Below are 13,993 nucleotides of genomic sequence, written 5' to 3'. Positions count from 1 at the left end.
TCTCTCAGGCAGTTGTGGGCTTCAACGCTGGGCCAGGGTGCTGTCGCTGAGCTCTTTGCTCAAGGCTAGTGTTCCACTTTGAGGCACAACTCCGCTTTTGATTTTCTGGTGGTTAATTGGATGCATGAGTCCCAAGGACTTTCTTGCCCAGGTTGGCTTTGAACTGAAATCCTCAGATCTATGCCTCCTGAGAAGCTAGGATTACAGGCATGAGTAATCAGCACCCAGCTTCCACCTCTTTGGAAGAGAATTTTCAACTCTGTAATATATGCCAAAGCTTGAGTTATCCTGAGTGATCACAAGACTGTATAATGATTTACATACCTATTTTATAATAGATTGCATGATAGACCCTAACATTTATTGCTGATATGGACCGGTGGAGATGGACATAGAAGTACTTGAGCAGGGTTACATCGGGCACCCTCCACCAATCAATCAAAGCTTAATGCCCTTCCAAACAAACCTCCATGCTCTGGGTGACATCCACTGTCCTGCCATCTTCACATTCCACTGTTAAGATTCTCTGGGAATTCTGGGACAAAATCTCTTCACCCTAAATGTGGAAGGATTAACGCAAATAGCGAGTTGTAAAGATCACATATGTACATTTGGCAGAGAGAGGCAGAGGGAAGGAAAGCTGTGGTAGTGAGTTTACAGGCAATACAAGGAAGATATTCTAGATGTTCAAATTGAGGACATCAATTAATGGTTCATCCTGTCACACTCAATCCCAGTCTGTGATGTTCATATAATATGAATTTCTACAAAAGAGCCATTCATGTCTCTGTACTTATTCTAATACCACACTAGAGGCCACACTGGTCTGGAGAATTTTAGTTAACACTGAATATAGACCTAGAACTTTCCTAATTTTTTTTTAACCAGTCCTGGTGCTTGAACTCATGGCCTAAGCACTGTCCCTGGGTTTTCTCAAGGCCAGCGTTCTACCATTTGAACCACAGCATCACTTCTAGCTTTTTCTGTGTATGTGGTATCAAGGAATTGAACCAGGGTCTTTGTGTAAGCTAGGCAAGCACTCTACCACTAGGCCACACTCCCGACCCTTCCTAATATCTTAAGACACACTGGCACCATCATAGCCAAATGGCTAAGTAGAGGCTAAAGAGCAGTGTAATGCAGTTGCTTAACATCAATTCTGAATCAGGACTGTCCGGACTGAAATACTGGCTCCATTCGTTACTAAGTGACCTACATGAGTTACATTCTAAATGTCAACTTTCTCAAGGAAACAATACAATTCTACATTATAAGGTTCTATAAGGTTGATGTAAAGAAAGGAAATATTCTCTGTGGAGTATGTTTTCCACATATAAAATGTTAAAACTTTGCTCTACTTATGCCTGTAATCCCAGCTACTCAGATCTAAATCCTAGTCTAAGAACTGAGGCATGTGGTTCAAAGCAGAGAAATCAAGAGACTCATCTCCAATTAATGAGCAAAAATCCATAAGTAGCAATGTGGCTCAAGTGGTAGAGCACCAGCCTTGAATAAGAAAAGCCAAGTCAAAACCAGGCGCAATGGCTCATGCCTGTAATCCTAGCTACTCAGGAGGCTGAGATCTGAAGATCACAGTTCAAAGCCAGCTCAGGCACTAAAGTCCTTGAGACTCTTACCGCCAATTAATCTCTAGAAAACTGGAAGTGACACTGTGGCTCAGGAGTAGGGCGATGAACTTGACCTGAAGAACACAGGGACAGCGCCCAGGCCCAGAGTTCAGCCCCATGAGCAAAAAAAAAAAAGTACAAGTTCAAGGCCTTGTATTTGGTTATAAAACTCAGATACTGTTGGCCACTGGTGGATCACACCTGTAATCCTAGCTACTCAGGAGGCTACAGTCTATAGGACCACAGTTTGAGTCCAGTCCAGGCAGGGAAGTCTGAAACGCTCAACTTCTAAATCAGCAAAAAGTAACAGAGCCACCATTCATGAGCAAGAAAACCTTGAGAGCATGAGGCTCTGTGAGATGAGAGGGAGCCAGGAGCCTCGTGGCTCAAGTGGTAGAGTCCCAAGGAATCAAGCCCCAAAAACTTAAGGCCGAGTTTAAAACCTCATCTCAGTAAAAAAAAAACAATTGCCCTCGGAAATTACATGAATGAATAAAAAGGGCTTGGGGCCTAAATGAAAATGGTGTAACTACAAAGCAGTTGTATAAGTGACACAAGATTTCATACAGCTGTGCAACTAGAAAAGCTTAGTAGTTAAAATAGCAATTTTGGGATACTATTTAGGGAGAAACAACCAAACAAAAGTTTGTCAATACACAATAACGTAAGTATAGGGCTACTCACTCCTAAGCTGAGTTAGCCCCTGACCGGTCAACACAATGAACTCCAGACTTTTACCATCCAAGAAAAAAAAAAGTCATCAGCTGGGAATGTAGCGTAGTGGCAGAGAGCTTGCCTACCCTTCCCTGCAGGAAGCCCTGGGTTAGATTCCTTGGTACCACATGTGGAGAAAAAGCTGGAAATAGTGCTGTGGTTCAAGTGGTAGAGCAATGCCAGCCTTGAGAAAGCCCAAGGACAGTATCCAGACCCTGGGTTCTAGCCCCAGGAATGGGAAAAGTCATTAGAAATCTGCTTTGAAGTAGGGCTTGACAGAGACCCCAGCCCCCCAAGCCAGTGGCTGTGGTCTGGCTCCCTAGGACCCGAGGCACTTTGCACCTGCCCACGTCCCCTACCTGGGATGAGAGGTGTGGCCTGGGAGGCAGAGCCCATACATACACCGAGTGCCTCCCATCTTTACATCACCACACACTGAAGCACTGAAGGGGTTTCACTGCTTTTGTTGGTGGTGGTGGTGGTTGTGGGGCTTCAACTTAGTGCCTGGGCACTGACCTTCAGTTTTTTCCACTCTACATTAGCACTCTTACCATCTTGAACCACAGCACCACTTCTGGTCCTCTGGTGTTTAACTGGAGATAAAGATCTTCAGATCTCAGCCTCCTGAGTAGCTAGGATTACAGGGGTGAGTCACAGGCACCCAGCTTTGACATTTTTTTTTTTTTTTTTTGGTCAGTCCTGGGCTTGAGCTCAGGGCACCTGAGCACTGTCCTTGGACTTTCTCAAGGCTAGAGCTCTACCATTTGAGTCTCAGCACCACTTTGGCTTTTTTTCTATGTATGTGGTACCGAGGAATCGAACCTGGGGCTTCGTACATCCTAGACAAGCACTCTACCACTAGGCCAAACTCCTGGCCCCTTGACATTTCTTTATATGCATTCATTATATCCCGATTAAACTACTATTGTCCCTTCCTCCACTCTGCTTCTAAAGCTATTTGAACAAGTTTCACTATTCTGTTTTTTTTTTTCCTTTCTTTTTTTGCCAGTCCCAGGGCTTGAACTCAGGGCCCGAACACTATCCTTGGGTTCTTCTCAAAGTTAGAGCATTCTCACTTGAGCCACAACACCGTCTCTGGTTTTTTCTATGTATATGGTACCAAGGAATTGAACCCAGGTCTTCATGCATGCTAGGCAAGCACTCTACTACTAGGCCAAACTCCCAGCCCAACTATTCTGTTTTCATACATGCAAATAAACTATCTTACCACACTCGTTCTCAGCCACCCTATTCATTTGTCCCTCCTCCTCCTCCTCCTCCCCGCAGGCCTGTTAAAAGGAGTTTTACTGGGAGAACAGGGTTTAAAGAAAGTAGAAGATGACCATTAGGAATCAAAGGTTTACCTGCAAGTCCCGATTTTTGAGATTTCCCAGCCAGAAAGCCTCTCTACAATTATTAAGGACAAGCATGGCTTTGACTCTGCAAACTAACAGCTCCAGTGTTTTTTTGAGCAAAGGCACATGTTTGGTGAGTCTTGTGTCCTGATGAATCTAAATGGACATAAATATAATCATTTGAGTTTATGAGAACACATTAATACATTTTCCACAAAGAAACGTCTGAATTTCGCTGGGCGTGGTGGCTCACGTCTGTAATCCTAGCTACTCAGGAGGCTGAGATCTAAGGAATGCGGTCCAAAGCCAGCCCAGGCACTAAACTTCAAGAGACTCTTATCTCCCCAATTAACCACTAGAAAACTGGAAATGGCACTGTGGCTCAAGGCAGAAGGTCTGGAGCTGAAGAGGCCCAGGAGTAGGGCAGTAGTCTGGAGCTGAAGAGTTCAGGGACAGTTCCCAGGCCCAGAGTTCAAGCTCCACGAAAAAAGAAATGTCCAAATACACCTCTGCCATTGTGACAGCCCAGAGACAGGCTCACCAACAGTAGTAGTTTGGATGAGTATTCCAAAACATCTGGCAGCTAAAAAAAAAAAAAAAAGATCAGCCTCGCTGGGCACCAGTGGCTCACACCTGTAACCCCAGCTGCTTCAGAGGATTGTGGGCAGAAACATTCATTAGACTCCACCTTCAAAACAGCAAAAAGCAGAAGCAAAAAAGCAGGGCTGGAGGCATAGCTTAAGTGGAGATGACTAGCATTAAAAGCACAAGGCCAACTTCAGCCCTTTCCCCCAAATCTTCCATCTTCAAAGCATACTAATACCTGCTAAGGTTCTCTTTATAACTTCTTTTTTGGTGAGTCATGAGGCTTGAACTCTGAGATTTGGCTCTGTCCCTGATCTAACCAATTCAAAGCTAGCACTCTATCACTTTGAGTCATAGCACCACTTCCAGTTTTCTGGTTAAATGAAGATTAATAGACTTTCCTGCCCAGGCTGGCTTTGAACTATGATCCTCAGATCTCCTGAGTAGCTAGGATTACAGGTATGAGCCACTGGTGCCCGACTCCTCTTTATAGTTTCTTATTGACTCATTATCAACAAACTTACCTAAAATATTGAGATAGTAAAATAATATTAAACAACAAAAAGTTAGGATTAACTTGGAAATTCCTTAAAATTCTACTGTACAATTTCTAAACTTAGAAGCAGGGAAAAAGCTGGGACTATAAGGTAGAGTTATGGGAATTGACTCAAACTTCTAGGGCTTAACAGTAAAATGGAACTAGGGTTCTGTGTACCTTTAGAGGTGACAGTGGTTTAAGCAAATGTAAGAGCACTTCAGCCCCAAGCCCTTTAATGTTTCAGATCTAGTTCTTCAATACTAGGATACAGTTGAAAAGCTGTGCTGCATTGCAGCACTTCTTGTCTCGAACAACTAGCACTTAACAGAGATGGTTCATCTACCCAGAGTACTTTATAGCAGAGACACTTCCAGCAGCATCCTAAGGTCGTCAGTTAAGAAGTGCTTTAGAGGGGCTGAGAGTTTGGCCTAGTGGTAAGAGTGCCTGCCTACCATGCATGAATACCCGGGTTCCATTCCTCTGTACCACATACATAGGAAAAAGAAAGTTGGAAATGGTGGTGTGGCTCAAATGGTACAGCCCGAGCCTTGAGAAAATCCAAGTACAGTACTCAGGCCCTGAGCTTAAGCCTCAGGACTAGCAAAAAAAAAAAAAAAAAGTGCAAGCAGAGCAGGTGGTTGACATCTAATTCTGCCTACTCAGAAGGCTGAATGCGTAGCCTAGTGGTAGAGTGCTTGCCTAGCATGCATGAAGCCCCGGGTTCGGTTCCTCGGTACCACATACCAAGGAAGTGGAAGTGGTGTTGTGGCTCAAGTGGTACAGCGCTAGCCTTGAGGGAAAAAAAAGGCTGAAATCTGAAGGCAATAGTATGAAGCCAGTTGGGGCAGGAACGTCCATGCAACTCCTATCACACACCAAAAAAGCCAGAAATGGAACTGTGTCTCAAGTGGAAGAACAACAGCCCTGAGCACAAAAGCTCAGAAACAGCACCCAGGCCCTGAGTTCAGTCCTTAGGACTGATGAGGGCGTGAACACACACACACACACACACACAAATACCAACACAAAAAAGGTTAAAAAGGAAGTAGGTAGAGCCCATAGGCCCCCTAAAACCAACTGCAGATTATGGTAGCAGGGTGTACACTGCTTCCCTCTTACCTTGGAATGTCCACAAAGGTGATGAAGCAGTCTTGTGTTCAATTGGAAGGTTTCTAGTAAACTCAGAACATCATCCTATAACCAACACAATCCATAAATGTTCTACAGAAGTGTTCTACTTTGATTCTAGATGCCAACACATCCTTGCAACCAAGGGTTTCTTAGAGGATTGAGTGCAGGCTACAGCCTATGTCAACAGACCTCTTCACCAAAAAGTAGAGTGGTGGCCAGCTCCCACCTTTCAAGCCCCCTTTTCTGTACCTTGGTGTCAACTTGATTAAGACATAGACTGTAGATTTTTTTTGAGGCAAGATGGGTACTCATAATCTTCCTCTGCCTCAGTCTTAAATTTGCAGTTCTAAATAGTTACCATGCCTGAGTTTTCCTATCGGAAAATTAGGATAAAATTATCTTTTTTCCCTCTTTCATTAAGAGAAAGTAAGTATTATGGGTATATGCAAATCCCAATTTTCTAAATACCAGTAGAACTCATGTTTCTATTCTTACCTTACTGTAGTAGCTCTGGATGTCAGTTGGCTTAAAAAAATCTGAAGACTTTAATAACACTAGAGAGTTTCATGATACAAACTCATTTTCTCTCGCTCTTTTTATTGGTTTGTGTCAGTTACACAAACCCTTGTTTTATTTTGTTTATCTACACATATTTTCCCATCCCATATCGCCACATGTATTCCTGTCCATTTCAACCCTCTATCACACTGCCTGCAACCCTTTCCCCTGAAGGAAAGGTCGGACCTAGGAAGTACACGGAGTACCGGGAATGCAGCAGAACAGAGGCCTGATGATGATTTCTCTCTCATGTCTCTCCCTCTCAGTCTGCCAGTCTGTCTGCCTGCCTCTATCTATCTATCTATCTATCTATCTATCTATCTATCTATCTATCTATCTATCTATCTATCATCTGTCTGTCTTATCTATCAGAGCAGCCACCTGCACATCAGGGATGGAGGAAAGGCGAGAGTGAAGATACTGGTCTGAGGTGGCCAGTCTGCTTTGGAATGCTCACTCCCGTGTGCAGCTCTGGCTCAAGGAAAAAGGGTATTAAAGAACTGTGGCCCAGAATGCGGGCAACAGGTTGCTCCTACCTGCAGCCCAACCCTGGGATCATCACAGACATATTTTCTGCGTTTGCTCTGTGTGGGCAAGTACTTACCCGGTGTTTTCTAAAACTGAAGTCTAGAAGAGGCATACATTGTTTCAGAAATGCTTCCACAAAGAGACGTCCATACTGAAAGAGAGAGTGAGAGAGAGGGAGATAGATACTGGTGATCTCTGGCTAATGATTTTTACACACAAAAAAGGCATAGCTGGGCCGGGAGTTTGGCCTAGTGGTTAAAGTGCTTGCCTAGCATGCATGAAGACCCGGGTTCGATTCCTCGGCACCACATACATACAAAAAAGCCGGAAGTGGTGCTGAGGCTCAAGTGGTAGAGCTCTAGCCTTGAGAAAGTCCAAGGACAGTGCTCAGGCCCTGAGCTCAAGCCCAGGACTGGCCAAAAAAAAAAAAAAAAAAAAAAAGAAAGGCATAGCTGAAGTATACAGAATCCTCCATGAGCAAAGACACCACTGAGAGTATAAGGCCTTGATTTCAAGGCTGGATAAACACACACACACGAGAGGAAGATTACAGTCGGAGGCTGGCAAAATAAAACTATATCTGAAAAGTAACTTAAGGGCTGGGGGCATGGCCAAGCAGTAGTATGATATGGCGGGGAGAATAACTATGTTCAAGTTCAGCTGTGCTGCAGCCATTCCTCCTAATTCTAAGATTCTGATCACAAGTTTTCAAGCTCTTAAGAAGACTTCTTTCTGCAGTCATCAACTGGAGTAGGTGCTATTTTCTCTAAAGTACCACCTGTTAGCACAGATCCTAGAGTAGCATGTGGGAAAGGTCTTCAGCAATTCATCTTAGCTGAGACATGCTCCATAATGAGTCACAGAAAGAAAAATACTGAACAGGACCCAAGGAATTTCTTACCTTCAAACATACATGCAAAACAGGGCGACTATCAAATACCTGGGGAAACAAAAGACAAGAGATGCAAGTTGAGTGGGACCATCCAAACCTCATCCTCTTCCTACCAGGCAAACAAATCCCTAAAATGAAGAAGACCTGTCAATGATATGCATCAAAGAATCTCCAATTTTCAGAGAGAAAGAAAGGAGAATAACATTCTAAGGTGAAGGGCTAGTCTGATCAGAAATGTAGAATGCAAGAAAGTTGAGCATGAAGTATGTGAAAGCACTCAGGACGACTAGAAATGAGAATGGACCTTGATTGGAGGACTCAGAGTGGAGAAAAAGTAGAATGACTCATGGTAAGTGTTATAGAATAGGTGTGACATGAGAATGAGGGGCTAGGAGCGTAGCCTAATGGTAGAGTGCCTGCCTAGCATGTATGGAGCCCTACGTTCCATTCCTTGGTACCACATAAACAAAAAAAGCTGGAAGTGCTGCCGTGGCTCAAGCGGTAGAGCATTAGCTTTGAGAAAGCTCCAAGGACGGTGCCCAGCCCTTGAGTTCAAGACCCAGGACTGGGAGGGGGGGGGGGGAGGGAGGGAGAGAAGAAAGAGAGAGGAGAGAGAGAGAGAGGAGAGACAGAGGAGAGACAGAGGAGAGAGAGGGGAGAGAGAGAGGAGAGAGACGAGAGAGAGGGGAGAGAGAGGGGAGAGAGAGGGGAGAGGAAAGAAGAAGAGGAGGAGGAGGAGGAGGAGGAAGAAGGAGACAGGAGAAGAGAAGGAACAACATAGTGGGGCTAAGGAAGAAAGTGGATATGAAGAATGGGCAGGGCTACAAGGGGAAAAGACTGCATGGTCCGAAAGGAGGGTGAGAAGGCAGGCACACATTGGAGCTAGTTTTCTCCAGTTAGCTGGTGAGACAGAGCAGACAGCCCCCACACTCACTTTTATCAGGTTGATGAGGATAGTGAAGTCTCGAACAGCCATGTTCCAGTAGAGGAGCTTTTCTTCGTGAATCTGGAGACAGCCCAAGAAAGGACCAAGTAATTCTACTGTGTTCTCACGAACAGTTTCCCATTATCCTTCCAAAGAGATGTGGCATCTAGTGTACTTAACAAAATGGTTCTACATACATTGTGAAAACGTTAGCATACTACAGGGAGGTTTGTTTTGTTAGTTGTATGGATGTTTGAACTTAGGACCTAGAGCTTCCTCGGCTACAATTCTAGCACTTTAGTCCCAACATGTCTCCAGCCCAGCTTCTTGCTGGGAATGGTCTTAGAAACCTTAAAAAAAAGCCCAGCCTGGCCAGACTTTGAACTGTGATCCTCAGATCTCAACCTCTTGAGTAACTAGGATTACAGGCGTGAGCCACCGGCACCTGTCTAGGAATCTTTTCAGTAATAAACAAATAGTTAGAAGCCTCAGTGCAGCATATCTACTTGCCACCAGATCTCTGTAACTTGTGTGTGTGTGTATGTATGTATGTGTGCACTGGTCTGGGGCTTGAATTCTGGGCCTCAACACTGACCCTGAGTGCTCTCTGAAGTCTTGATTCTGTGTTAAGTCTTTATTCTCAGCAGGCTACCTCAGATCTGGTTAGCAGGCTGCAAAGGCGTACAGCATCTCAGACAGGCTGGCTTACCTCATGCCAGGTGGCATGTGGTGAACTGGGCAGGAGCCAGGGAAAACACAACACAACTTTCACCTTCCACTAGAGAGAAAGGAAATCAAACCAAGTACTCTTGGAAAAAAAAAAACTCCTAGACCTTGGTAACTAAAAGGAAATAATTCAAAACAAACCCTTATCCCAAGAAATAAAAGCACCATCAACTTCTAAGTAATCTGGAATGTATTTCTTGTTGGGTTAACATCTGACCTACCTGCTGCGAGTCAGCAGCTGAGCCAGCCTGAAGACCTTTCACTGTCTTCTCCAGCTCAGCCATCATCACTCGGAAGAAGACGACAAAGGTGTCTCTAAAAGAGGGGGACAAAGACAACGGGTGCTGGAGCCTCATGCCTGTCATCCTAGCTATTCTGGAGGCTGGGATCTGATGATTGTGTTTCAAAGCCAGCCTGTACATGAAAGTCTGCGAGACTTTTTTTTTTTTTTTTTTTTTTTAAATCTTGGAGCTCTAGACTCCAGGAGCTCTGTTTTATTTATTTATTTTTTTATTTATTTATTTATTTATTTATTTATTTATTTATTTATTTATTTATTTATTTATTTTGCCAGTCATGGGCTTGAGCTCAGGGCCTGAGCAGTGTCCTTGGACTTTCTCAAGGCTAGAGCTCTACCACTTGAACCTCAGCACCACTTCTGGCTTTTTTCTATGTATGTGGTACCGACGATCGAACCCGGGTCTTCATGCATGCTAGGCAAGCACTTTAACCACTAGGCCAAACTCCCGGCCCCTGCGAGACTCTTTATCTCCAATTGACCACCAGAAAATGGGAAGTGGCGCTGAGGGTCAAAGTGGTAGAGCACTAGCCTTGAGCTGAAGAGCTCAGGGACGACCCCCAGGCCCAGAGTTCAAGCCCCATGAGCCATAAAGAAAAAAAAAGTGGACAAATGTGTGTATGCCCACATGACCATGCACTGCCTAGAAAGAATGTCATAGGAAAAAGCCAAGGGACCAAAAGTAAGTTCCTTCCCCTCTCTAAATGTTCCTTCACTGGTGTATGCTGGCAAAAGGAAAAGAAAGGATTTTAAAAAGAGCCCAAGCAGATGAAAGAAAAACAAGTTAACTTTATAAGAGGAGGTGGTCTGATGATATAGAAAGAGTAGTGAATAGAGGAGGGAAGATGTGAGTTTGTGTACTGGGTCCACATTCATTATTGTCTTTGTACCTTTTATTGTCCTTAACAGTAAATTCAGGGTAATGATTCTGATCATTACTGAAAGGATAAAAAAAAAATGTGGAAGCGGCGTATTAGACAGGAAAGACTAAATTGGGTGTGGTAGTGCACATGTGCCACTTCAGCAATTATGTGCTAAGGCAGGAGGATCATGATTCCAGGCCAGCCTGGGTTATGTGCAAAATTTTATCTTTAGCTTGCCTAGCATACATGAAGACCTGGGTTCAATTCCTTGGTACCATATACATGGAAAAGCCAAAGGTGGTGCTATGGCTTAAGTGGTAGAGCTCCAGCCTTGACCAAGTCCAGGGACAGTTCTCAGGTTCTGAGTTCAAGCCCCAGGCCTGGCAAAATAAATAAATAAATAAATAACCCCCACAAGTAGAGTACATGTGGCTCACACCTGTAATCCTAGCTCATCAGGAGGCTGATATCTAAGAACTGTGGTTCAAAGCCAGCCAGGGCATGAAAGTCCATAAGACTCCTGTTTCCAATTAGCAACCAGAAAACCAGAAATGATGCTGTGGCTCAAGGGGTAGAACAATAGCCTTGAGCTGAAGAGTTCAGGGACAGTTCCTAGGTCTAGAGTTCAAGCCCTACAACCACCACCACCACCACCACTAAAACCACAAAACTGGCAAGATTTTCTGAGATTAAGAAAAACTATGATTATTAACAGACCTAAGTGATCAAAACAAAGATGCATGGTTAGATGCATAATAACCTTGTCCTTTGTTTTATTTGTGGTATTAACAACTGGCCCCAGGCCTCATAGACCTTAAGCACATGTGCTTAAGCACACTGAGCCACAGGATCCATCCCCGAGGATATACATGTGGAGGGAAGGTCAGGGCCTTCCCTCGGAAGGAGGCATGGTACAGTTGTATCAATATTACACGAAGAGAAGGGTGCTTACCAGGCAAGTGCACACACGTGAGTACATACTAGAAAAGGAGCAGGAGGTGAGCATTCCCTTACCGTGTCAGTGTAGGAAACATGGAGGAAGATGCACCTCTCGGGGAGTTGATCACTTCTGGAACTCCAATCCCAGCAATCTCCTCTATGGCCTTCAGAACACCGTCTGTGTGCTCTAGGTAGATGCTACACAGGGAGTCATTTAGAGGACAATAACACACATTACAGAATTCCTAAGCCAACCTTTCTTTTTTGAGATGTTGCCAGGTACCAAGTTTTGAGCGCACTTCTTATTTTTAAATTCTTTAAGCCACATTCTCAGCCCTTCATAATGAAGGTTTTAAATACTTATCAGGGGTCAAGTAAAAGAAGTCTCCGGTAGAAATCCAACTAGACACCTTGGAAGTGGTGAACAAATTTTGGTTGCACTTACTTGGACTATGTTGAACAGTAAGAAAACAGCTGAGAGCAGAAAGCACAACTGGAGTACCCTAAGACCTGCAGATTCCAATGTGAGTTTATTTTAAACTGAAACTTATGGCCTTACTTTCAAGTTTGGCCTAACACAGGTCATTTCTTACTCTCTGACTAGATGGAGGCCTGCTACATTGGCAAAATGGAAAAAGGTTATGTAGTAAACATCTCACCAAAGAACATCACGGAGCTGGTCATTAAAGCCAGCGCTCTTCTCTTCTTCCCCAGGTAGCCACGCCCGACAAAGGAACTGTTTGGCCATGGAAGCTATCGAGAAACAAGACAAAGGCATCTCACTCACAAATCAACAGGGGTACCGCAAAAAATCTGAAGTGACAGGAAAGCAAACTACTGCCTTTTAGGGAAGATTTTTTTAGCCAAAAAGATTATTTAAATTTACTAAGAAATTCTTAGTCTAGGTACAGTGGCTCATGTCAGTAATCCTAGCTACTCAGGAGGCTGAGATCTGAGGATCTCAGTTCAAAGCCAGGCCAGGCACTAAACTCTGTGAGACTCTTATCTCCAACTAACCACCAGAAAGCCGAAAGTGGTGCTGTGGCTCAAGGGGTACGGTGGTAGCCTTGAGCTGAAGAGCTCAAGGACAAGGCTCAGGCCCAGAATTCAAGTCCTACATCCGACCAAAAAAAAAAGTTCTTAGTCTAACAAGCAGCTTTTAAAAAGTAGCTACATTCCTGCTGCAGTGCCCTTTCTTCCTGAAATAAACACATTAGTTTAAAATGCAACATGTCCTATCCCCTCATCCCTGGACAGATAGACACACAGAAAGGACGATGGTGACATCCTATGAAAATCTAACAAGGAAATCTGCTGGGGACGCTGTATTTTAGAGGAAGATAGGAAGGGAGTGTGATGGGAGAGTTGAAACAAATTGGAATATAGTGAAAATGTGGAGATTTAATAAAATATTTCCTGCATAACTAGTAAGTAAAATTAAATAAAGTCAATTAACCTAACCAAAGTCACCCTAAGCAATGTCATAGCTCCTTTTTTGGGGGGGGGATGGGAAACAATATTATAGAAAGTCCCAGGTTTATCAGCATGTAATATCAATCCTATTCCTGACCCAAATAAAAAAGAGAGAAAAGAAAGGCAGAGCTGGGCCATCACCAATTTTTAATTTCTTCTGAGCCGGAGCTGTAGATTTCTCCAAAAGCACCATTAAAAGTCTGAGGAGATAAAGGCCACACTTGAAATTGGGAATACTGTGATGGAAATTTTGTAAGTAGTTGAAGCTCTGACTGCAACGAGACAAGAAACAAAACACAACAGTATTACATGTACTGAAGCCAAGCTGAAAACCACAGCAGTTGCCCCAGTACCCCACAAGATACGTTGGCCTACGCAGAATTCTCATTTTCTTTTTTTTTTTTTCATTTTTTTTTTTTTTTTGCCAGTCCTGGGCTTGAGCTCAGGGCCTGAGCACTGTCCTTGGACTTTCTCAAGGCTAGAGCTCTACCACTTGAGCCTCAGCACCACTTCTGGCTTTTTTCTATGTATGTGGTACCGAGGAATCGAACCCAGGTCTTCGTGCATGCTAGGCAAGCACTTTAACCACTAGGCCAAACTCCTGGCCCCAGAATTCTTATTTTCAAGAGATTAAGCACCAACTTTCTTTTAAGCACCTTGGTTAAAAAACAAAAACAAAAACAAAAAAACAACCCTCCCCCCCCAATAACATGGCGGAAGCCAGGGCAGACAAGGTGCCCTAGAATGTTAGTGTTGAATAGTCATGTATGCTAAGAAACCCAAGTATCAATCCTAGATAAATTATTACTCCTTAAAGCCTTTGGCAGAAACAATGAAAAT

General features: G+C 43.8%; 1 protein-coding gene across 1 annotated transcript in view; it reads right to left on the bottom strand.

Moving 5' to 3' along the window:
* The window catches only part of Fancd2 (FA complementation group D2), a 63,923-nt gene that overhangs the window by 2,093 nt on the left and 47,837 nt on the right, over positions 1-13,993 (bottom strand). Inside the window, exons 34-43 of the mRNA XM_090323962.1 lie at positions 13,295-13,425; positions 12,340-12,433; positions 11,756-11,878; positions 9,802-9,895; positions 8,864-8,935; positions 7,939-7,977; positions 7,114-7,188; positions 5,940-6,014; positions 3,707-3,853; positions 467-556 (exon numbers count right to left, since the gene is read on the bottom strand). Of these exons, the coding sequence (XP_090180088.1) occupies positions 467-556; positions 3,707-3,853; positions 5,940-6,014; positions 7,114-7,188; positions 7,939-7,977; positions 8,864-8,935; positions 9,802-9,895; positions 11,756-11,878; positions 12,340-12,433; positions 13,295-13,425 (940 nt within the window). The remainder of the gene's footprint in view (positions 1-466; positions 557-3,706; positions 3,854-5,939; positions 6,015-7,113; positions 7,189-7,938; positions 7,978-8,863; positions 8,936-9,801; positions 9,896-11,755; positions 11,879-12,339; positions 12,434-13,294; positions 13,426-13,993) is intronic.

This window comes from Megascapheus bottae, chromosome 33, assembly GCF_031878675.1.
Source record: "Megascapheus bottae isolate mThoBot1 chromosome 33, mThoBot2.hap1, whole genome shotgun sequence".
NCBI lineage: Eukaryota > Metazoa > Chordata > Mammalia > Rodentia > Geomyidae > Megascapheus > Megascapheus bottae.
Note: the sequence above shows the minus strand (reverse complement) of the source record. Positions and strands in the feature narration are given on the sequence as shown.